The 21,588-nt window shown below is 56.8% G+C and overlaps 1 protein-coding gene across 2 annotated transcripts; it reads right to left on the bottom strand.

Moving 5' to 3' along the window:
* Positions 1-240: 240 nt before the first annotated feature.
* TRPM2 (transient receptor potential cation channel subfamily M member 2) lies at positions 241-20,446 on the bottom strand. Of its 2 annotated transcripts, XM_030029119.1 has the most exons (33): positions 20,124-20,443; positions 18,325-18,591; positions 17,895-17,980; positions 17,225-17,393; positions 16,178-16,358; positions 15,623-15,789; positions 15,003-15,183; positions 14,399-14,460; positions 13,970-14,170; positions 13,496-13,598; positions 13,134-13,255; positions 11,414-11,764; positions 10,822-10,959; positions 10,004-10,133; positions 9,555-9,700; positions 9,282-9,394; positions 8,963-9,176; positions 8,269-8,387; positions 7,814-7,946; positions 7,500-7,671; positions 6,870-7,053; positions 6,410-6,591; positions 6,127-6,259; positions 5,921-6,008; positions 5,191-5,278; positions 4,617-4,768; positions 3,992-4,068; positions 3,799-3,900; positions 3,387-3,473; positions 3,079-3,184; positions 2,429-2,530; positions 1,800-1,916; positions 241-1,524 (listed from the first exon to the last, which is right to left on the bottom strand). In XM_030029119.1, exons 2-33 carry the CDS (start codon positions 18,517-18,519, stop codon positions 1,399-1,401), a joined length of 4,527 nt encoding a protein of 1,508 aa, XP_029884979.1. In that variant the 5' UTR covers positions 18,520-18,591; positions 20,124-20,443; the 3' UTR covers positions 241-1,398. The 2 variants fall into 2 exon arrangements, with proteins under 2 accessions (XP_029884979.1, XP_040982863.1); XM_041126929.1 differs by having other exon boundaries at positions 8,963-9,394; positions 20,124-20,446.
* Positions 20,447-21,588: the final 1,142 nt, after the last annotated feature.

Here is a 21,588-nt window from a genome sequence, read left to right as displayed (position 1 = left end):
AAGGTAGTGTGCCACCGCCTTGGCACACAGCTTGCTTTCCAGCACCTCCTCACATTGACTCCAAACGTGTCAAGTCATCTCTGCAGCCAGCGTTGGGGGGGGGGGGGGGTGAGTCTGCGAGCAAAGTGAGTTCGTGCAACAAGATTGGGGGTGGGAACGCTCAAACTGGGCTTGTCCTGGAAGTGCGTTCCAAGCATTGCCTCCAGGAATGGCCCCTGGTTAAATAGCCGTAACAGACCATTTTAGTCATTTAATACACGGTTTATTGAGCTGGGTTGACTACATTGCCACTCTGACCGCACCCTCACCAAGCCCCAGTGCATCATTAGTGAAACTGCAGTTGTGCTGTGGTGGCCACCGCTGTGGGAAGAACCGCCCTGGCTGGCCAGTGTCTGATCCATCGGGAGAGGGTGGGGGAACTGTGTTATCCCCATGGCAGGCAACAGAAAAGGTGAGTGAAGGACCCCTTAAGAGCAGAGATGTCTGGAATGGACACACTGATGTCCTCTCTCCTGTCCCTACCTGCCCAAGGGACCACAGAACATGGATCACCTGGGTCCCAGCAAGCTGCCCCCTCCTTTCCCTCCATGTGCACAAGGGGACAGGGGTAGGCAGGCAACATTTAGCTGGTGCCTTGGCTCAGACAGAGGGAAGGAGTTCAGCTACAAGATGGTGCTCAGCATACACACGCAGGATCACAGAACGCTATGGGACGTGGGGGGTGGACTTGTGCAGAGCTATGAAACCATAGGTATATAAGCCAGGAGCTGCTCACACCTTCAGAAGTGCTGGATCATAGCTCAGGACCATGTTGTTGGGTCTGAGACAACAGAGATATGGGGACAGCTGCCACAGGAGTGACTTGCAGGGCAGTCGGGGCCTTTAGGTGCAAAAGACCCCAAGCCTTCTCCAGAGCAATCCTCCAGGAGCTGTGGCAGTGGGGCTGCCAGGGCTCAGAGCAGGAGCAGGCGAGCAGAGATGCCCGATGAATATCCTGGGTGGAGGGGTAGCTGAGGCTGGCAAGTCCCCAGTGCCCACACTGAAGTAAAGAGCAGGTGGGAGCTGAGAGAAGGAACACCTCGCAGGAACAGTCCCGTGGTTCTGCTTGGCCCAAGCCCTGTGGCTGATGTGGAAGCACCAAGACACAAGCTGGGCTGAGCTTGGTGGCTCGGGTGACCGGAATGCTGTGTAGGCACTGCCCAGGCAGTCCCTTGCCCCCGGCTGGTGGGGAGGGGACCATTTTCCTCCCAGAGACCTGCAATGTCCATCCACGGAGGCAACCAAAGTACCTAGTGTCCAGCAGCTGCCCATGGTCTCACAGGTGAGCTGGGGTAGAGCTGCAGGTCCCAACCAGAACCTGGTTTGGGGCAACAGGAGCCCTGGCCTGTGCTTGAGGACTCAGTAGTAGGCGCCGAGGAGGGTTGAGACCTTGTGCAGGAGCTCCTTGTGATTGGCATGCAGGGGGATCCTTTTGTCCAGCACCTGCCAGCGGATGCACAGCTCCGGGTCGCAGCCCTGAAGGAACTGGAAGGGGACCAGAGACATCACGTACGCACTGCTGGCAAGGGGCCATGCCAGCCACACTCAACAGTACTTCTAGTCCCCAGCCTCCTGCCCTTTCTTTTTGGGGCCCCCATTGCAGTGTCACCCCGTGTTCATCCCCATGTTCTTCCTCCACTGCATGCAGCTGGAGAAGCCTACTCCTGACGAGGGTGAGTTCTGGGTCTGGAGCTCTGGGTCCCCTGCCCCATGCCTGCTGAGAGCCGGGTCAGGGAACCACAAAGGCAAGAAACCCATACCGAATTCAGCCGCTTCATCTCCACATCGTTCTGGTTGTCAAAGTGCACGCTGACGGCGACCGTCTCAACCCAGGCGTTATCTGTGTTGCGGGGGTCATCAAGGTACCCCTTGTGTACCTGTGCATGGTGAAGGAATGCCACATTAGCAGAGCCCTCACCACCAATCTGAGGGCACCGAGAGGCCCCGGGGGTGGGGAGGCATCACTCCACAGCTCCTCTGCCCCGCTGGAGACCAGCACCCTGTTCCCACTTCAGCTGGAGCCGTGGAGAGCGATCACAGCAGGCACAGACACCAGTGTGTGCGGCCCACCCCATGGGTCCCTGGGCTGCCTCCCAGACCCCTGTATGGTACAAGGCCATTATGGCGTGTCTCCACCTCCCCCAGCCATTCCTTCCCAGTGGGAGCAGTGGCCAAGGTGTGATGCACCCTGCCCCTGTACCCTGGGTACACCCACATGCCCCTGTGCCACCATGATGTCCACATGTCCCCGTACTGTGGTGATGCCCCCGTGTGCCTCTACCGCTGTGACACCTGTGTGCCCCTGTACCAGGGTGATGCCTGCACGCCCCCGTACCGCTGTAACACCCATGTGCCCCTGTACCACTGGGACACCCACGTGCCCCCCCACCTCGGTGCCTTGTTTCAGCAAGTTCTGGAACTGGGACCAGAACTCCCGGCGCAGGATCCACTTGAGCTTCAGTGGCAGCGTCTCACCTGGCTCCAGTGACCCCTGTGCCAAAGCAGATGTCAGGTGTGGGGCCTGCCATCAGCCCAGCCCAGCCTCCCTCACTGCCACCAGCTTGGCCATCGGGCAGTTGCCACCACTGCAGAAGATGCCACAAGCTCTGGTGGGGGGAGCAAGCAGTGGTGGTGCCTCCCTCCCTCCCTCTCCTGCCAGAAGTCCTCAGCTGTGCCCAAGCAGATGTCTGAGTTTGCCTGATTCAACCCCGGGACCTCTCTGTCAAAGGATGCTATGCCAATGGTTTAACATGCTCACATGAAGGACATGTGAGGACTGAAGCCATGGAGGAGGAGGAGGGAGAAGCAGGAGTCAGTAGGTCAGGGTGGGTGGGGGTACGTAATGGGACCACCGCCTGTCCAGCACTCCTGGCAGCACAGCCCTGCACGCAGATGCTCTGTGGGAGGGGCAGAGGTACCTCCTTGGACAAGGCTGTGACACCCATCTGTGTTTCTCCCTTTTCTGCAGGGCATCCAGCCACCAGCTGGTCCCCATCTCCCCAGACCCTTCTGTGCCAGCTGGTTTACACCAGCTCTTACCCCGGGCAGAGCCCAGACATCGGACAGTGGGTACTGGGCCACTAGGACTTCCAGCATCTTCTTCAGGCTCTTCCTTATGATGGACCCATCCAAATTCCTCCTCCAGCTGTGAGAGAGGCCCCTGTTATGCTGCAGCCGGGACTCAGCTCCCCCCTGCCCAGCACACTGGCACAGGTTCCCACGTTGAATGGGCAGCAGTGGGCTTTGACAGGTGCCAGTCTCTCTGAGATGGCTTTGTGCCCCCTTTTTCATTCCACCTCCCCAGCCCCATCCTGGAGCAGGACACCTCCTTGTCCCCATGTGCTTACCGGGTCACAACGGGGTGCAGGGCATGGTTGGGCCCAAAGCAGCGCAGCCTCCCGCGTCCTCGCAGCCCCGTCCTTCCCATGGGGTTCCTGGCAGGGAGAGAGTGAGCAGGCTGGGATGGTGCCAGGGTCCCGCTGCGCACCCCGTCATGCTGATCAAAGCCCTATAACCGCATCCCCAAATTTCCCGCCACTGCACTGCACCTCTTCTGGGGTTCTGGACTTCTTGGAGGGGGTGGACAGCCCTGAGGAAGATGCATGCCATTATCCCTACCCCACCATTAGCCATAGGGAAGTGGGAAGGGGATGGATGCAACCAGGCCCCCCTGGATTCTCCATCTCCCTGGTGCTTTGCCTACAGATGGGCACCCCAGCTCCCATCAAGCCCATCTGCCCCCATGGCAGATGCACTCACAGCGGCAGCCCATCCTGCACGGCGTAGAGCCCGTGGAAGCTCTGCCGGTCAATCAGCCCGTCCATGGTGTTGTAGTTAATCTTCAGGAGAGACTCCAAAGAGCTGGGGGGCAGGAGGCAGCCCGGCAGGGAGGGCTGGCTGTGCCACCCAGAGGAAGGGGCAGAGGAGCAGGGAGCCTCAGGGGGACACTCACGGGCTGAACGGATCCTGCACAGCCATGTCCTTGTGGTCAGCTGAGTAGACGGGAGGGTCGTAGAGTGGGAAGTCCACCTGCAGAGCACGTGGCTATGTCAGGTCCCACTTACATCTGTGCCCTGGCGGCAAGCAGGGACTGGGACTTCCAGGGACGCTTTCTGCCCCAATCCCTTTCTCTGCCTAGCTTGTGGCATCACTCCCCGAGGTATGTAGGGCTCCAGGCCCTGCTCGGGGGCTGAGATCAGGCTCCCGGCTAGAGGGTCGGTGCCTCTCACTCATGCCCCTGTGGAAGCCAATGCCAGATCCTGTCCCTGACCCTGAGCCAGCCCTGATTCAGGAAACGCGGAGGCAGGTGTTTGTACCCTCTGTTTCCCCACCAAGCATCCCCAGGCATCCCTAGCACTGCAGAGCCAAGCAGGAGTGATGCCTGTTCACCTTCCCTTTTCCCTGGGAAGGCCTTGGAGCTGCTGCTCCAGGAAGCCACTTGTCCCAGGGCTGGGAAGAACAGGAGCTCCCAAGTGCGACACAGGTGCGATGATGGGCTTGTTCCTCTTCCCACCACCATTGGGATCTGCCCCATGGCCCCTGCTCCCAGCCCCACTGCCCAGGGTCACAGCTCCTACCTCCCAGGGCACCTTCTCATCCGGCACGGGGAAGCGGTGGGTGTGAGACCCTGGGTACAGGAGGTTTCGGGCAAGCACGTGGTATGGGGGCTGGCTCTCCTCAGCTTTCCCCTCCAGGTCAACCTCCTTTGTCTCTGAGGCTTTGCTGGAGCCTGCAAGGCAGATGTAGACAGCGAGGCCCCACAAAGCAGGGTGCTGAGTCCGGTGCTGCGGACCACGGCTCTGCTGAGGGGGCTGGCTGGGTCTCTCCATGGGGATGCTGCTGTACCCTGGGGACCTGGCCCCCGGCATCCCTTCTGGAAGGCGTCAGAGGAGCTCCCCTGGGGATGCTGCCATGGAAAGCCTCAGCCATGGGCTGCAGGCTCTGGTGTGGAGGGTGGGAATGGCTGCAGGAGGGGCTGGACAGCCTCACAGAGCCCCCAGACCTCCCTGGGCCCAAGGAACCTCTGCCTCTGCCTTACTGCTTAACAGAGGGGTGTGAGGGGCTGCTCAGCCCTGGTCTGCAGCCTGCGGGCACCAGCGTGGCGTCCTGGGCTTCCCCGGTGCTGCTGGGGTGGAGACGGGCTCCACTTACCGATGGGCGGCAGGTCCTCGCCTGAGCCGAAGCCATTGCCCTGCAGTACCTGCATTATCCACCTCAGGGCCTGGGTGCTCTGATGCACCTGCATGGGACAAGAGAGGGTCAGCCCTCCTGGAACCCAGCTTGCCCCTCCACGCTCCCTCGCTCAAGTACTGCAGGGTCCAGCCCTGGCAGGAGGCACTGCTGCCCTTGGATCCTGGCTGCTCATCCCCCCAGGGCAGCAGCAATCGTTGCTGTGCCCTGATGCTCCACCTCTGGGGATGTATTTTTCCAAAGCAGGTAGAAATGGAAGTGGAAACAGCAGCTGTGCTGTGGCTGTCTCAGAGAGGAGGCGTCAGGGCCTGGTCCTGCTCCCCAGGCACCCCACTGCTCGTGCAGAGTGTGGAACAGCTTCACAGGAGGGGGGTGGAGAGTTCCCCATCTCCAGAAGGTCTGGAGGGTCCTCTTGGGCCAAGGAGACCAGCTGGGTCAGATCTAACTGCTTGGGTGACCAGTGGAGGCGGGGGCTCATTCCACCACTTACTGCCTTCATCTTGTTCACTTTGGAGTCAAACAGAACATTTCCCATAATCTTTTCCTCTCAGATACTATTGATTTGGCAAGGAAACTCAAACTGTTTGAAGGGGGATTGATTCAGAGGGACTTTCTCTTGTGTTCTAGTTCAGTTGACTCAGCCCTTGGAAAACTCCCCCTTTCTTAGGTAGTTGCTCAGCTTTTGCCTCACCTGGTCTTCCAGAGAGACCAGTTTCTGTTCCACCAGCCCTGTCCTCTTCAGCCGGTCCAAGTCCAGCAGCTCTGCCAGCATGTCAACCCTGGAGGGACAGTGCAGAAAGGAAACCCCTCAGCAGCCACTCCTGCACTAATTCCAACTCTTTCCTGCCCAGGACACTGGAGGACAGAAGGATGTCCCTGTCTCAGGAGTGCTGGTACCTCTGTGCAATGTCTCGGATCTTCTGTTCCGTGTTCTGCTTCTCCTGGCACTGCTGGTGCTGCAGGTAGCTCTCCTTCAGGTACATCTCCCAGGAGAGGAGGGCAGCTTCTTCGTTCTTCTCCAGCTTCTCTTCTGCCAGAGAAAGGGGACAGCAGTGCTGTCAGATCTCCGGGCATTCCAAAACCCAGTACTGCAGCCCAGATGTCGTGCCTCGTGCCTCGGTGCACAGTGCCATGTCCCAGGCAAGGGGCAAAGGGCAGGAGGGAAGATGTTGGTCCTCACTGAGCAGCTTGTGGCGCGTGGCCGGCCTGCGGAGCAAGCCTCGCCAGACCAGGATCTGCAGGTGGTTGAGGAGGATGAAGGGTGGAGGTGCAGGTGGGCGGCCGTGGTACTCCTCAATCAGGTCGTGCCGCTGGAACTTCCAGATCTGGTCTGTGTGCTCCTGGACCTGCTGGAAGGTGTAGCTGGGGCAGAGCCCAGGTGTCAGCCATGCCATGGGGATGAGGGGGTACATCGTGTCTGTATGGTGCCCTGGCTCCTACCCATCCCTGATTAGCCCTGGCCTGCATCTGCGACTTCCACCATATCTACAACCCCCCCAAAACTCCCCTGTGCTCTGGTCAGCATGTGCCCCAGGACCCTCCTTGCACTTTCTCAGTGTGCGGTGCCCTGGCCGTGGCCAAGCCTGTAAGCAAAGCCAGCTCAATTCACTGTCAGGGCCATGGGGCCAGATCAAACTCACTTGAACATGGCGATGAGGAGGTTGAGGAGGAGGATGTTGGTGAAGAGCAGGTATAGGCACAGTAAGATGACCGTCAGCCACTCTGGGAAGATGGGTTTCTTGTTGTCCTCATTTGTCTCTGGGCACTTGGGCTTGTAGGGGTCAGTCCCATTGGGGCTGCACTGGTCAATGTTGAAGTTGACCCCTGCAAGAGAGCATGGCAGGACTTCATTGCAGCCAAACCTCATGGTGTCTCAGGGAGCACGCTGTGCTCTCTGAAAGCAGCCAGCATCAAGGGAGCTTAGCACCAGGCAGGGATTTGACCTCGATCTGCATCATCCCAGGTGCTCTGCTCACTGCCACCAGCTTTGCAGCTGTGGCACTGAGCTGGATCGACTCATGGTCCTGTGCCTTTGCTAGTGTGCTCTCTTGACTGCTTGGGCGGATGCAAGTCCCTGGGTTTGCATTGCTGGCAATGCTCCCAACATACTGGAGCAGCCTTATGTTGTGTTTGGAGAGGAGCCCTGTGCAGGACTTCCACGGGCCAACATGGCGAGAGCTAGGCAGACTGCGGCATGAGCTTGGTATCCCTCAGCCTTGTAGCAGCCACCTTGCTCATGCCACATGTTGTCACAGGTCAGTGTCCCTTACCATCGATGTAGGAGGGAATCTGCCCAAAGATGGTCAGGTAGGAGTGGTAGACCACACCACGGAAAAGCCACTCTACACGCTCCTCATTGTGGATCAGGATGGCCTGCTTGGCAACCCCAAAGGACACCACCCACACTGCTAGCAGGAAGAGGAAGAAGAAGACATCCTTCATCTGCAAAGACAGAGGGGAAGCAAAATTGTGTCCTGGAGCAAACCCCACTCCAGGATAGTATAACACAGGTGGCACATCCCTCCCATGCAGGCACCCAGTTGCTCCAGCTGATCACCCTGGCAGGATGCAGGGGAACTCTCACCATGCGCTTCACAATGATGATCTTGGGCCCCAGCGTTTTACTGACTGTAAAAATGTGCATCAGACGCAGGCAGAAAATGATAAAAGCCAGTGACAGTATGATGCGCCCGGGGTATAAAGTTGACGGGATCAACCTGGGCACACAAGAGAGGAAAGGAAACATCTCAGTGCCGCCGGTGTGGGGGTTTTTTTCTGATCTCACAGCATTACATTTCTGCAAGATTAGTGAGCTTCCCCAGTGCTGGGTGAGAGCTGCGGCATGAAAAAAATCTCTCCTAAAAGCAGCTGAAAGCAGAGGCAAATTGGTCAGAATTATCACATGACCACAAAAATCTTTGCTAGCCTTTGGAAGAAGAAATTGCAATTAAAAAACCTGCACAATTCTCACACTAGTTCTGTAGCCTACAGCTGTGGCTTGAGCCTACACACTGCCAGACAAGTGGCTGTGCAACTCACCTGCAAGTCAGTCCTGTGATAAAGACTAGGATGGCACAGATATCCAACTTATTCCAGAAGTCCTTGAAGTACAGGGAAGCCATTTTCACAACCCCAAACCCATCTGGATCATACAACAGCTGTTGGGAAGAGAAGAGGGGTTGGCATTTCAGAGAAAGCCTTGTAAGAGCTCATGTGCTTTGTAGATGGGAGGGACCACACAGACCTGCTGGCCATCACTGGACTCTCTTGCTTACCCAAAGTTAACCTGAGCCTACGGGGTAGAAAACCTGAGGGTTTTCTCTCACCTGAGGGGTGAGATACCTGATATGTGGGGCTGTTTAGTCTGGTGAAAAAAGGCACTGAGATGTTGAAGCAAAAGCTGAAAGAAATCAAATGTCAAGCAAAGCCTGGAAATGCTTCTGGGAATAAATGCCCAAGGAAGGAGGTGATCTCTCCAGCTCCTGACATTTTCAGCTCAAAACAGCATGTCTTTTTGCAAGTACCAGGGGCCAGACCAGATGTGGCCAAGGAGATTCTCTGGCCTCAGAGATGGGGGGATCTGGCAGTCCCTTGTGCTGGGACCTCTCCGAATGGATGGTGACATGAGAAGCATCATGGGAACATGAGCTACACAGGATCTTCCAGGAGCACCCAGGGGGGTGTCTCTCCCTCCTCTTGCCTCCTCCCAGCCTCTGCTCTGCCTGCCCCGTACCTGGCGGGTCTCCTCACACACCAGGGAGAAGAGCCAGAAGTAGATGAGGTACTCCCACCAGGATGGCAATGGCTGGAAGTCAACCATCAGGACATAGGCGAAGAGCAGGAGGAAGGTGAAGTAAGAGAGGATGTTCATGTGGAAGATGACGACAGGTGCAGTGAAGAAGGCTCGGAGGCGCGTCAGGCAGCCCACGGGCTGCAGCCTCTTCTCCCTGCGGGGAGCAGGGGTAGAAGCGGGGCTGAGCTGCCCAGGGAGATGCCACGGCACTTTCTCCCAGCCAGCCTTGGTGCATGCATGCCCTGGCTGCAAGAAGTACCTGAAGGTGATGAGGCTGGTGTACAGAAGTGGGAAGAACAGCATGCACGCAATCACCCGCCAAAGCCCATTGTCCACGCACATCTTCCCCCACCAGACTTTGGTTAGAAAGGCCTGTGAGGAGGGAGGGAGAGGAGCACTGGTTATGGAAGCCACCCCCCCCGTCAGAGCGGGGCTGCAGGGCAGAGCCCCACTGCTGCCAACAAGGAACCCTGGATCTGGGGCAGGGTTCACTTGGGCAATCCCCCTCCAAGCACTACTGCTGGGAACCCACCTGGACACCCCCATGGGACACAAAAGTCATGTTCTTTGCCTCCAATGCCAACTGCAGGCAGGTTGTTTTCCCCCAGGCCTCAGAGACACGGGTGAGGAGCTTCTGGGCTCTCTCTTCATCCTTGCGGTAGCAGTCTGTGAACACACCTGGCCGGGCAGGGACCCGGGAGACAAGGCTGAGCTCTGGGGCCAGCTTGGTGCTCAGCAAGGCGCCCGCTGAGTCACTCTTTGCAGCAGGATCTGGACATTGCACCATGCAGTGGCCACCCTCTGCGCTCCCACCACCACCCGGGCATAGCCCTTGTAGCCCCACGACCCTGACTGTGAGGAGGGGACCCCTGTTTGGCACCGGCCACCCCACCCATCGCCCCCCAGACACCTCCTGGGCAAAGCTAGCCAGGCCTGCAGGGCATGAGAGCAGTTCTGGGCTCCTGGTCCCCTCCCGCTCACCAATGGCCTTGTGCTCGTACTGCTCGGCCAGGGCCAGCATGTCGTCGGTGGTGTCGGTGTCTTCCTCCTCCTTGGCGAGCTCCTTCAGGATTTTGCTGCAGGCCAGTGCAGCCACCACACAGTCCTGGCTCTGGAGCAGAAGAGGCCAGAGAGAGTGTGGGGGTCTGCCGCTATCCTGCAAGTCCCGGCAGCCCTGCCAAGTCCTCCATGGCTCCTATGGGAGGGAAGGAAGGTGTCCCAAGCAGACTGCTGCTCAGGATGGACAGCTTGCTGTGACAAGGGCTGAGCTGTGTTCCCTTCTGGGTGCAGGGGCAGCAGGTAACCCACTGCCATGGGGAATATGGGGACACCCCTGCTCTCCCAGTGGGAAGCCTTGGGTGATGGGACGGTGTGCCTCCACGGCTCTGCATGGTGCACACACCATGCTGCCAGCCACACTGCCTCTTGCCCTGGGAATGCTGTTTATCAGTGGAAGCCTTCTCCACCCCAGGTGCCATGCACCTGTGTCCTGCCTGCTGTGTGCAGGCTTTGCAAGGAAGAGCATGCTTCTGGCCCAGCACATCACCTCTGCCCACAGCATACATTTTGGCAGGGAAGGGAGCGATCTGGCATCATGGTGTGTGTCTGGGGATGAACAACGAGTGTCCGCAGGCTCACTAGCTGGCTCCCATCTGGCTGGGGGTTGGGCTCTGGCACTGCCATGGGCCATCTCGCCTGCTGTCCCAAATGCCAGTAGGTTCAATCTTTCCTCTTGGGGCTGGGAGGTTTGGTTCCATCTGAGCCTCTCATCTGGGACCGTCAGCTCTGGGCTGTGATACCTGGGCCCAGATGATTTCTGCCAGCTCCTTGCGGTTCTGGACCACAGCCCAGATAAGCAGGTCGCGGACCGGGTCCATGGTGAAGGTGACTCGGCCGGCAGAGCGCTTGTAGAGGGACCGGAGACTTGACCCCTGAACCTGCAAGGCGTGCAATCGTCAGACCCATTCCCCTGCCAAGAGGCTGCAGAAAGCAGACAGCCTCTCAGCACAAAGCCACCCCTGAACCCTCGGTGCCTGCTTCCACCGCCCATGGAAGGGCCTTTGCTGCAGACCAAGACTGGAGTCCTCCTGGAAATGCCACTTTCTCTAGGGCCAGGATCACCTGGGGATGTGCCCATCCTGCCCAGTGCACCCACCCCACTGGGTCCTGCCCACCAGAGTCATGCAGCCACGTGGGGCTGCGGTGTAAGAGGGTGGGATTTGCACCTTGAATGTGGGGCAGATGACTTGGGCAGGGCTTTAAGGGACTTTAAGTGGGATTCTTGAGCAGGCAAGAGGACAGAGACCTAGCTGCAACCTCCAGCACGGTTTCTTGAGCCAGCGTCCCCCTCCCTAACGCAACCTTGCCACCCCGTAACCTGGAGATGCGTACATTCAGCTTGATGTGTGGGACAGGGATGGAGAGCCGGGGACGCTCCGTGTGCTTGGGCTTGGGGTAGAGAGGTTGCGTGGAGCAGCCCAGCAGCTCCCGCAGCACCTGGGAGACATGGTGCAGTTGGATTCTTGGCATTTTGGAGCCAGCTGTGTGCTCTCTCTCCTCCAGCAGCACCTTCTGCAGCTTGCTGTGGAACAGGCAGGATGGTGCCATGTTGTCGTAGAGGTAAACCAGGGTGTCCCAGGTGACAAACTCCTTGAGACGCACTCCCTGCTCCAGGAACAGCTTCACAAACTCTGGCTTGTTGGAGATCAGGGCAGCTGCCATCACGGGGTGGAGATCTGTGGGCTGGCAGGCCAGAGGCAGAGGTGAGGGGCTCCATGGCCCCACAGCAGGGCCCCCACCATGGTCCTCACTTAGGTGGGGGGAAGATTTTATCCCTGAGGACACAAGGAGTTTCTGGATATGAGAGAGCAGCTGGGAGGTACTGGGACTTGTGGGACATCCCCCAGAGACACACTTGTGGGTTAGTATGCCCTCTCCTCTGGCAGTAGAAGCCCCCTGCTTCCTTGGCTGCTGGCGGAGGGATGGGGTAGGGTAGAGGGTAGACCCTCTTTCCCCAGCTCATGAGGATGCACCACACAAATGAACAGGACCTCACAAGTTTGTCCCCTGTGCAAAACTCTTCAGCTGAAGAAGGATCACAGTGCTGCCAGCTGGATCTCAGCCATGGGGAGACTGGCTGCTCCCGATGGTCACCCAGTTCAGCCTTTGTAGGGTTTTCCTTTCCAAGGCAACCTTTACATGTGAAAGCACGGCCCGTGGGTAAGGGGGTACATGTTTGTCCTGGAAGGAAGGTACCTGCTCAGCTTCTGCCACAGCTTGGTTTCAGCCTCAGCTTTTCATACCAGCCACACCTGTCCAGGGCCGCAGGACCTGTAACAGCCCTGGCCTGCATCGGCTAATCTGAGTGCCTGCCTCATCCTCCCTTCCTGACAAAGCTGTGGATCTTTCTCGGGCTGTGCATTTTCACACCATCAAATATTTCCTTCTGGGGTTCCTAGTTCCCACCAGCCCTTCCCAGTCCCACAAAAGGTATGTGAGCTGGGGGAACACAAAGTGTCCAACGAAATAGGAAAATCCCTTCCAAGTCCCACAGCCCTATCAGAAAGGACAGATAACCCTGCTCAGCTTCGACTTCTTGGCAGCAGGACCAGGCGTGGGACAGCAGATCTGGCTTGTGCTGCTCCCTGCCCCACTCTGTAGTAAAGTTTGAGCAGGGAAGCACCAGGCTGTGTAAGAGGAGTTTAGGGACAAGTTGCCATTTGACAACATGGCATGAGCAGCGACCACAGGGCAGAGCTGGCAAGAGGTATTTTTGGGTCTAGGTTGGTGGATTGTCTTTAAAAGACACTGGTTTTGAGCAAAATATTGATCAATCACCTTTATAAAAAATATAAGCCAAATAGGACCTTTACAAGCAATGAATTGTAGGGTGTGCTCACCTCTGCTTTGGGTGTTTGAGTGCACTTTTGAAAGACAGGACAGATGAAGAGCCCCTGGCAATGTGGTGGGAGTTTAGGGTCCAAGAGAAATGCCCTCAAAAACTCTCCCTAGGCACAGCCAAGGTGAGCAGTGCCCTCAATATCCACAGTCTTCAAGTGGGACCTGACAAGCTGTAAGCCTCACCAGACAAGCAGCACAGGTACTCCCTTACCTTCCACTCATAGTCGTCCGTGAAGATCTCACTCCGAGCAATGTCCACCCTGTTCCAGGCCACAGCTAACTTCAGCTGGTGGTCCCAGTTCTCCCGACCAAAGTGGTCCTGGTTTCGGGATGCTGCATGCAAAGTGCATGTTTTAGAACAGAGAATCATTTACACAGCAAGACAATACTACCTGGAAGGCCCCTTGGAGACCTGGCCCTTTGGCGGAAACATCTCTCCCCAATCAGCTCAGCATCACAAGGTTTGGGGACCCCTTTGGTGACACCATAAGTCAAGCAGCTGCAGGAAGTGACTTGTGACCCCCCATCCCATTCATCTTGCCCCATCCTCCCAAGCAGCTCCCCACCCCTCACCTTTGAACAGGGCCTGGAGGATGGCCACATCCACATCCTGCTGGCCATATTTGCCCTCTCTGAAAATGGTCAGGAGCTGCCGGCTCCGCACTATGTCTTGAATCTACAAGGAGAGCCGTGGGCAAGCAATCAGCAGCAGCACCTCCTCCCTGCCACTTCCCACAGCCCCTGTCCTGTGTGGGGCAATTCCTTGCTCCCCTTGGGTTGCCTGCAGACCCCCTGTGCCCGGCTGGGGTTGGTCCCAAATGGTACCTCTCTACCCAAAGGGAGCAAGCAGTGGAGGAGCAGAGCTTCAGCCCTTGGGGTGTCCACCAGGACAATGCTGAGCATGGCTGGGGGGAGATGGATGGTTGGTGGAAGATGACCCTTAAACGTCATACTGAGAGCGTTGCTGCTGATGGGCAAGGAGCCCTGGGGACCCCTTTGATCTCCACAAGCTCAGCGAGAGGAGCTGTCTCCCTGCAAGAGGCTCACCTTCTTGGTCCACTCCACCAGCTTGTCCTCAGTGAAGAGCTCATAGGTGTCGTGGAAGAATACGCTCAGCTTCTTCTGGATCAAGGCAATGGTTATCTTGGGCACAGGCAGGCTGGCCACCTGTGCGATGACATCGGCCACACGCCCAGACCCTTCGACAATCACACAAGGAGTCCCGTTGGCGATGGCATTGTAGACGGTCTGCAACAGAGTGGGGAGGCTGGTCCTAATCCCACCAGGGCCAGCAGACCCTCTCTGAGCCTGAGACCCACACCACTGCTCCGCAGCACTCCTGCCCAGCTGCATTTCAGCTAGTGTGGCACCATGCTCACACCAACACCGGAGAGCAGCACCCTGGGCAAGGAGCTGCCCCCTCCCACCACCCCCACCTCTCAGCTCTGCTGGGAGCGGGCAGGAGGAGTTCCTTACATCCAGTGTCCCAGGGCCTCCTTCCAGCACCACGCACACGATGGGGATCTTGATGGCGACACCTGTGGGGAAGCAGAGCCCAGGGTCACCTCCCTGTGGGGCAGCCCCCACCACCACCCCTCCATGCAGCTGAATGTGGTCCCCTCTGAGCAGTGGGGTGTGAAAGGCAAAGTGGGAGCACTGTCCCTGACATACCAGGCTCCAGGAGGGAGGGGAGACGATCTCCTGGCAGTCATGCTGCTGGAGCATGTGTGTGCATATGTTAGAATAGAAGATCATTTGCACAGCGAGAAGCCCCCTTGGAGGCCTAGCCCTTTGGGAGAAATGACTCCCCCTGATCAGCTCAGCATCACAAGGTTTGGAGACCCCTTTGGTGACCCCATAAGTCAAGCAGCTGATAGAGAAAGGCTCTTTGATTTATGTTACTGAGGAACCAGGTTCCACATTTATCATGACAACTCACTCGAACCCCTTGCCTGGATCCTCCAAGGAAGCCACAGCCTCCCCTCTCACTGGAGGCCAGCATGGGCACCCCTTACCAATGGATTGCCCATCTCTCCTTGTGCCCTCCCCTGCCTCAGGCCTGACTATGTGTTGCCATTACCTCCTTTCACCTTGGTCTGCTCTGAAATGAACTTCTCCAGTCTGGTCCTCAGGGGGATTTCCACCCCATACCTCCCGTGGGTCCCATCGTCCACCAGGATGAAGTGGGAGTGGTTGCTGTCTAGGCATGACAGGCTGCCTTGGTTCTCCTCATCCAGTATGTATTCAGCTGGAAAGCCACCCTGTAAGGTGCAGGAGAGGCTCTGGGAAAAGCCTGGCAGGGCTGCGGAGGAGCACCAGATGCCCAAAGCAACCAGCATGTGGGACAGGAACAGGCCAGCACATGGGGACAGTCTGGCCAAACAGCTGGCCCTGCCCACCCTGCAGTCCTCACATCAGTCTTGCCCCATGCTCCTCCGTCTCTGCTCCACCTGCCCTCACACCCACAAGAATCCTCCCAGGAGAAGCACAGCACCTACACAAGATACTGGGTAGAGTAGAAGGGTTCTCAGCAAACATCAGCCCAGGACCATCACTCCTTCTGGTGCTGCTGGGTTTTACCACGGCTGCCAGCTATGGGCACATCTTGAAGCACCCTTTCCCACCACAGTCCTTGGCAGGACTTCCTCAGCAGTCCAGACAAAGGCAAACCAAACACATCTCCAACTCTGCCTGGCTCACCATGGGGCAGATGAGGCTCTCCCGGTTGTACACAGTCCCCCAGGTGGCTATGCCAATGGTGACAATCTCGCTCTCCTTGTGGCTGCAGCTCAGGATGAAGTCGCGCACTGCCTCTCCCACCTGTTTCATCACACCAGTGTGGGACCCCCCTGTGATGATCCAGGCCCCTGGGGGGGTCAGAGAGGGGCTTGGGAAGGGAGAGGCTCTGCTCACAGCAATCTCCTAACATCCCCCTGTATGGCTGCAGGAACACCTGGTCCTCAGAGGTGCTCCATCCCCCAAAAGATATCTTCCCTGCCCACTACATCAAGCCCTGGCAGCACAGGAGATGCCTTCTTCAGCACAGTGTTGCATCTCTCAGTCCAGCTCCCTGTGAGCCTGTTTGCAGCGACTGAGCAAGAACAGTCCATCCCTGGTGGTAGTCCAGACAGGGACCTACAGGCCTCCTGGGCCAGCTTGGCATCTCCACAGCAGCCCAACTCACTGAACCTGGCATGGCCAGATGACAGGTCCCTCTCCTGCTACAATCACAGGGAGAGCCTCTGCATCTCTTACCAGTCGTCTGGGCCACTTTGACTAGCCCTTGCCGGAAGATGTTCTTCAGCCTTGGCTTCATGACAAAGTTTTTGGCTCCCCCGGTGACTGAGATGAGCAGGTTGGGTGCATCAAGGCCCCAGTGCTGTGTCATGAGGTGGTAGATGACCCGTGGAGGGGTATCCGAGGAGACGCGCACATACTGCAAAAAAGGGAGCATATACACATTTTGGGTAAAACCAACAGGGTTGTCCTGGTTTCAGCTGGGATAGAGTTAATTGTCTTCCTAGTAGCTGGTATAGTGCTATGTTTTGGGTTCAGTATGAGAAGAATGTTGATAACACACTGATGTTTTCAGTTGTTGCTAAGTAGTGTTTACACTAAGTCAAGGATTTTTCAGCTTCTCATGCCCAGCCAGCAAGAAGGCTGTAGGGGCACAAGAATTTGGGAGGGACACAGCCAGGACAGCTGATCCCAACTGACCAAAGGGATATTCCATACCATGTGATGTCATGCCCACTGTATAAACTGAGGGGAGTTCAACACTATTCAGTACTCTCAAGGGGAAGAGAAGGTCTCTGGATCTAACAACAAGGCAACAGGCACTGCGGCCACTCCAACCCCCACAACAAGCACTGCAGCTGAACCAGTGAACCAACCCACACCAGTATCAGTTGCCCCCATACAGAAGAAGAAATATACAAAACAAGTGATGCACAATGCAATTGCTCACCACCCACCGACTGATGCCCAGTTAGTTCCCAAGCAGCGATCCCTCCCCTCCGACTCCCCCCAGTTTATATACCTAAGGACAAGGACAGGGAACAGCCACTCCTTGAAGCAAGGCCCTCAGAGCATGAAGATCAGTCTCATGGTTTCAGAAAGGGACTGGGTACAGGGCTGGGAGAGAGGAGAGATCCTGTCCCACCCCGTCTTCCTCTGCTTTGGGGCATTTCCACACTTTCCTAACCTCCTCTCGTTCAGGAGGGAGATACTGGCATTTCATCTGCCATGGCAAGACCTGAACACTGGCTGCCCATGCACCACAGATGGGGAAAAAAAGATCACCTTCCCCATCTTCTGTCCCAGGCCCATGAAGTGGATATCACCGAAGGCATCTGTTGGCATTTCCTGGATATGCCTGCTGGGGTCCCATTCCTTCCCCAGGAAGATGGGAGGTTTGGCAGCATCTTCCAGGTGCTGTTCCCTGAGATAGCCGCACTCGCACACAATCCTCCTGAAACACACACTACCAACTTTGCCAAAACCAATCTAAACCCAAAAGGCAAAGCCCAGCTGGCCCACCTGCCTCAGGCCAGGCAGGAGATGTTGGCGTTCTCATTAAGAACACCGCATGCACCAGCATCTCCCACCCAGCTCATCCTCCGGCTCAGAATGTGTGCAGAAACAAAGGCATTGTTTGGGGGAGAATTTAGCAAAAATTGGTATTTCTGCCTGCAGAGGTTTAGGACAGAGATATTAGGGTTGCTCTGGATGAAGCATGGATGGAAATGACTGCATACCAAAGCATCAGAAATGTTCCTCACTGGGACACGGGATATCAGCCATGTGGTGACACACAGCAGCGTGAAGAACCAGTCAAAAAGGAATTTGTGAATCCCCTTTACACCAGCTTCCTTAATCAGAAAGGTGGGATTTTCTGGTGCTGTAGCTTTGTCACCAAACACCCCTTCTGCTTTCCTGGCAGGGGAGGGGGATGAAGGACTATTTGACTTACCCAGAATCTGATGTCTGGGAGCTTTCAACAAAGTAGGTGCACTCTTTCTTCCGGATGTTTTCAGGAATCCATGAGATGAGATTTTCCTGAGGGAGCAGGAAAAGCAGCAAGGGGTCAGGGTTTCTGCAAAGGGCCAGAAGTTACGCCAGGGGCCAGACACCCTGGTGCTTGGAGCATCTCTGGGTGCTTCTTTTGACATGAAGGAAGAAAGCTCCATCGCTATCTGCAAGGACAAAGCCAGATGTACTCCAAGGAGAGGAGATATAAATGCTGGACACGTACCTCAGATATTTGGGTTTTTTTCTGTCTGTCCCTAAATCTAAAGTGATCTGTTATTAATGCTCCCATTAATGAGTCACCGGACAACTCATTAATGCTCTTCCGTCGTGTGTGGCTAACCACCCCCTCTTCCAACACCTCCTGAACTTGCCTTTTCATTGCTACCCATAGGGAAATGTGCCTTCCGCCTGGTCTTCGAGACACTGCTACTGCTCTGCTGGAGGTTGGGGACCACCTCGAAGTCGCTCATCTTCCTGGGGTGCGTGGCGGGATCGTCTCCTCTCTCGGGGCACACCTTGTTCAGTTCGGAGGGGAGCACCTTGGTGCGCCGGCCACGCACAGCCATGGCTGCTGTGTCTTGTCCCACTTGGCCTCCTCTCTCCTGTTCCTAGGCTGGGAGGTCCAGAACATCTCCATCCTGAGCGCAGCAGAAAAGGATACCCATGGGCTTAAAGCACTGGGGCATCCTGTCCATCATTTCCTGGGTGGAGAGACGTCCACAGGAAACCTGCTGGACCCTCGCCACGGTCCTGACACAGGGGCCACGTGGGTGGTGAACCAGCCTCAGTGTGCACCACGCTACCCCGGGGAAGCCCATCAGCCTCCACAAATTGACCCCACCATGCTTTGCCCGCCAGCACAGCTGCTGGCCTGCCTGATCCGCTGCCTGGCCATCCACCAGCCTGCAGCTCTCCTCCCTTGCTCTCCGCTGCAGGCAGCTGGGATATTTCTGGCAGCAGGGAGAGCAGAAACCAGGTCTCTTGTGTGAGCAGCCCAAGCATGGCCCTGCATGGAAAATCTGTATCAACTGCTGGCTGCAGAGACAGGGCACTCCTCCGCAGAGGCGGGGGTCTCATGCCCCCTGTAAAGGTCCCCTGAGACCCCAGAGCTAAAACCGAGGTGCACACAGACATGCTGCATAGCGGGGACTGCAAAACTCCTGAGCCCTCCCCAATGCCCACAGCCCCCATTGCTGAGCTCCTGAACTGCTGAGACGGGAGAGCTGCCAGAGCAAGGATGGAAAAGCTCCTGGGTGTTTCTGGAGCCCAAAGGAGAATGGTGTCCTCTCAGGGGAGATGTGATTAGGTAATGGAGGAAGCACAGCGCTCAGGTAAAGCACTGGCAAAGCTGTGGGGTCAGCAGGCCTGTGTTTAAGGAGGATTTTGGCTGCCTTTCTGCAAGGCAAACTTGGCATCACACCAAAGGGTGGAGAGCCCTTTGGGGGGACACAGCGTGGCGGAGCAAAATTATGGCTACCAGTGTATTTCCTTCACATCTCTTTCTCCCAGGCTCTGTGCTGCTGCAGGCAGGGAGCAGCGAGGAAAAGCCTTTTTGTCAGCCTCACTGGCAGGGTACTGGGAAGTATGCAGCCCCACCAACCTTAGGAGCCAGATTTTGGCAGACTGGCTTTCTGCATCAGCACAACCCACGGCAGATCTAATTGCTTGAGAAAGATCTGTCTAAATAAGGTCAAACACACCCTTAATTCTTCTTCCTGGCCCCCCAGGGCAGGCAGGCCGGTGAGGGTTTGGGGCATGGCCACAAGCAGCTCCTAAGCCCATGCAGAAGGGCTCTCACATGGGGTCCTCCATGGGCACCCCAGGGGTGAACAACCGTACTGGTAAAACACCCAGAATACCTGTCCTTAAGGTCTCTGGGGCCAAGGGCAGAGCTTCTTGCGCAGCACACGCAGCCTGTCCCCTCCGGGGCTCGGCAAGCACCGTGGGAGGGGGGCTGCACCCCTGAGGGGCCTGGCAGCCTGCCCCACTGCAGGCAGCACAAGGACCCTCACGCCAGGGGTCAGGTCACCTCTCGGCTGCACAGGGTGGTCACGGCACCGGTTGGGACAAGGGTGCAAAGCCCTGACCGCGGGCACTGAACAATGCCTATGAACCATGCCCACCCCCCCAGCCCCTCCATCGGCACGACCGTCAGCGAGGCTGCCCGTACCTTCCCTGCAGCATCCTCTGACCGCATCACCAGCTCCTCTGCTCTGTGCCTGTCACAGGGATTCAGCCCCGTGTCCCTCTCCTCCGGCGGGTCATTTTGTCACTGGAGACACAGACGATGAGCGGAGAATAGGGCAGAGCTGCCTGCGAGCTGCCTGCAGAGAGGAGGAGATGGCAAGGGCGGCTGGCAGCCTCCCAGCAAATCAGGCTGCAGAAGAGGTCCCTGCCGAGAAGCTGCAGAGCCCAGGCAAGCCCCGAGTTTGCTCGAGCGGCTGAGTCATGCTCCTCGCTGCCCGCAGCAGCGATTTCCATCTGCAGCCTCCAAGCGCACAGCCTGCCACTGCCCTCAGCCCCACGCGGGGTGAAACGCTCATGCCCGAGCCCCTCTTGGCAGATGTCACAAGCAGGGGCACATGGATGCTGCCGGAAGGAAGCAGCAGCCCAGTGGCTCTGATGGAGACTTGGGTGTGTCGCTGGCTTGGCAAGTGTGATGAAAAATCTCTTCTTTATCAATTTCAATCAGTCTATATAGTATGAAAGTGTATTAACTTTATTTATATATATATATATTTTAGTTATACACTGTGATGTGACGAGGTAGTGGAATTTTCCTGGAGACTCTGGTATTGTTCATGCCGAAGTAAAACAAATAAAGGACAGCCTGGCCCTGGAAAGAAGGACTTTGCTTTGTGGAAGCTCAGAGCTGTCCCTGAAGCATAAAGGGTACCCCAGTCAACCATGATAACGCCAGCGTCCCAGCCCTTCTGACACATCTTTGAAACCCTCCCAGCATCGTCTGGCATCACAGATCGGTAACTCGAGCAAGACCGACTCCAGGGATGCCGGGGTCAATAGACAAGTGGCAAGAATGCTGCAGAAATAGAGTGGCTTTGCAAAGTTTGACCGTGATTAGCAATTGATAGCGTGGCTGTTAGTGATTAGTCAAGTCATGTTGTACCTGACCGTTTGAAGGGTATAAGAACCCCGTGTAAAACCACATTCGGCGCCCTGATTTGGCTGGGACACCTCATGCCCATGAATAAGTATTTACCCTTGTAATTCTATGCTTTGCATCCCAGCCTCTCTCCTTGGTCAGCACGGGCCAGGTGTGAATGTTCGTAACACAAGCCCCGGGTGAGGAACCTCACTGTCACACCACAGGGATCAAAAGCCTCTCGGCTGGTGCTTCCCACCTCCCCGTTTCAGATGCTCTCCTCCTCCTATTCTGCTCCATGCCCTAAATGAACTGGCTTCTCCACTAGATTTGCAGCCACTTAATTTGCATTTGCCACAAGATTCGCTTAACAAAACCTGCATTCATCTTCCTCAGGACATGTGTTAAGCAGCAAAGCCAGGCCAGGAAGGCAGCCAAGGCAGTGGACGCTGCAGCAGCGAGCGATTTGGCCTGCTGTGGCTCAGCTGCAGCCCTGGCGACTGCAACTCGGGGCGAGCTGAGGATTCTGCAG

The sequence above is a fragment of the Aquila chrysaetos genome, chromosome 10, assembly GCF_900496995.4.
Source record: "Aquila chrysaetos chrysaetos chromosome 10, bAquChr1.4, whole genome shotgun sequence".
Taxonomy (NCBI): domain Eukaryota; kingdom Metazoa; phylum Chordata; class Aves; order Accipitriformes; family Accipitridae; genus Aquila; species Aquila chrysaetos.
This window is presented reverse-complemented; position numbering and strand designations above follow the sequence as displayed.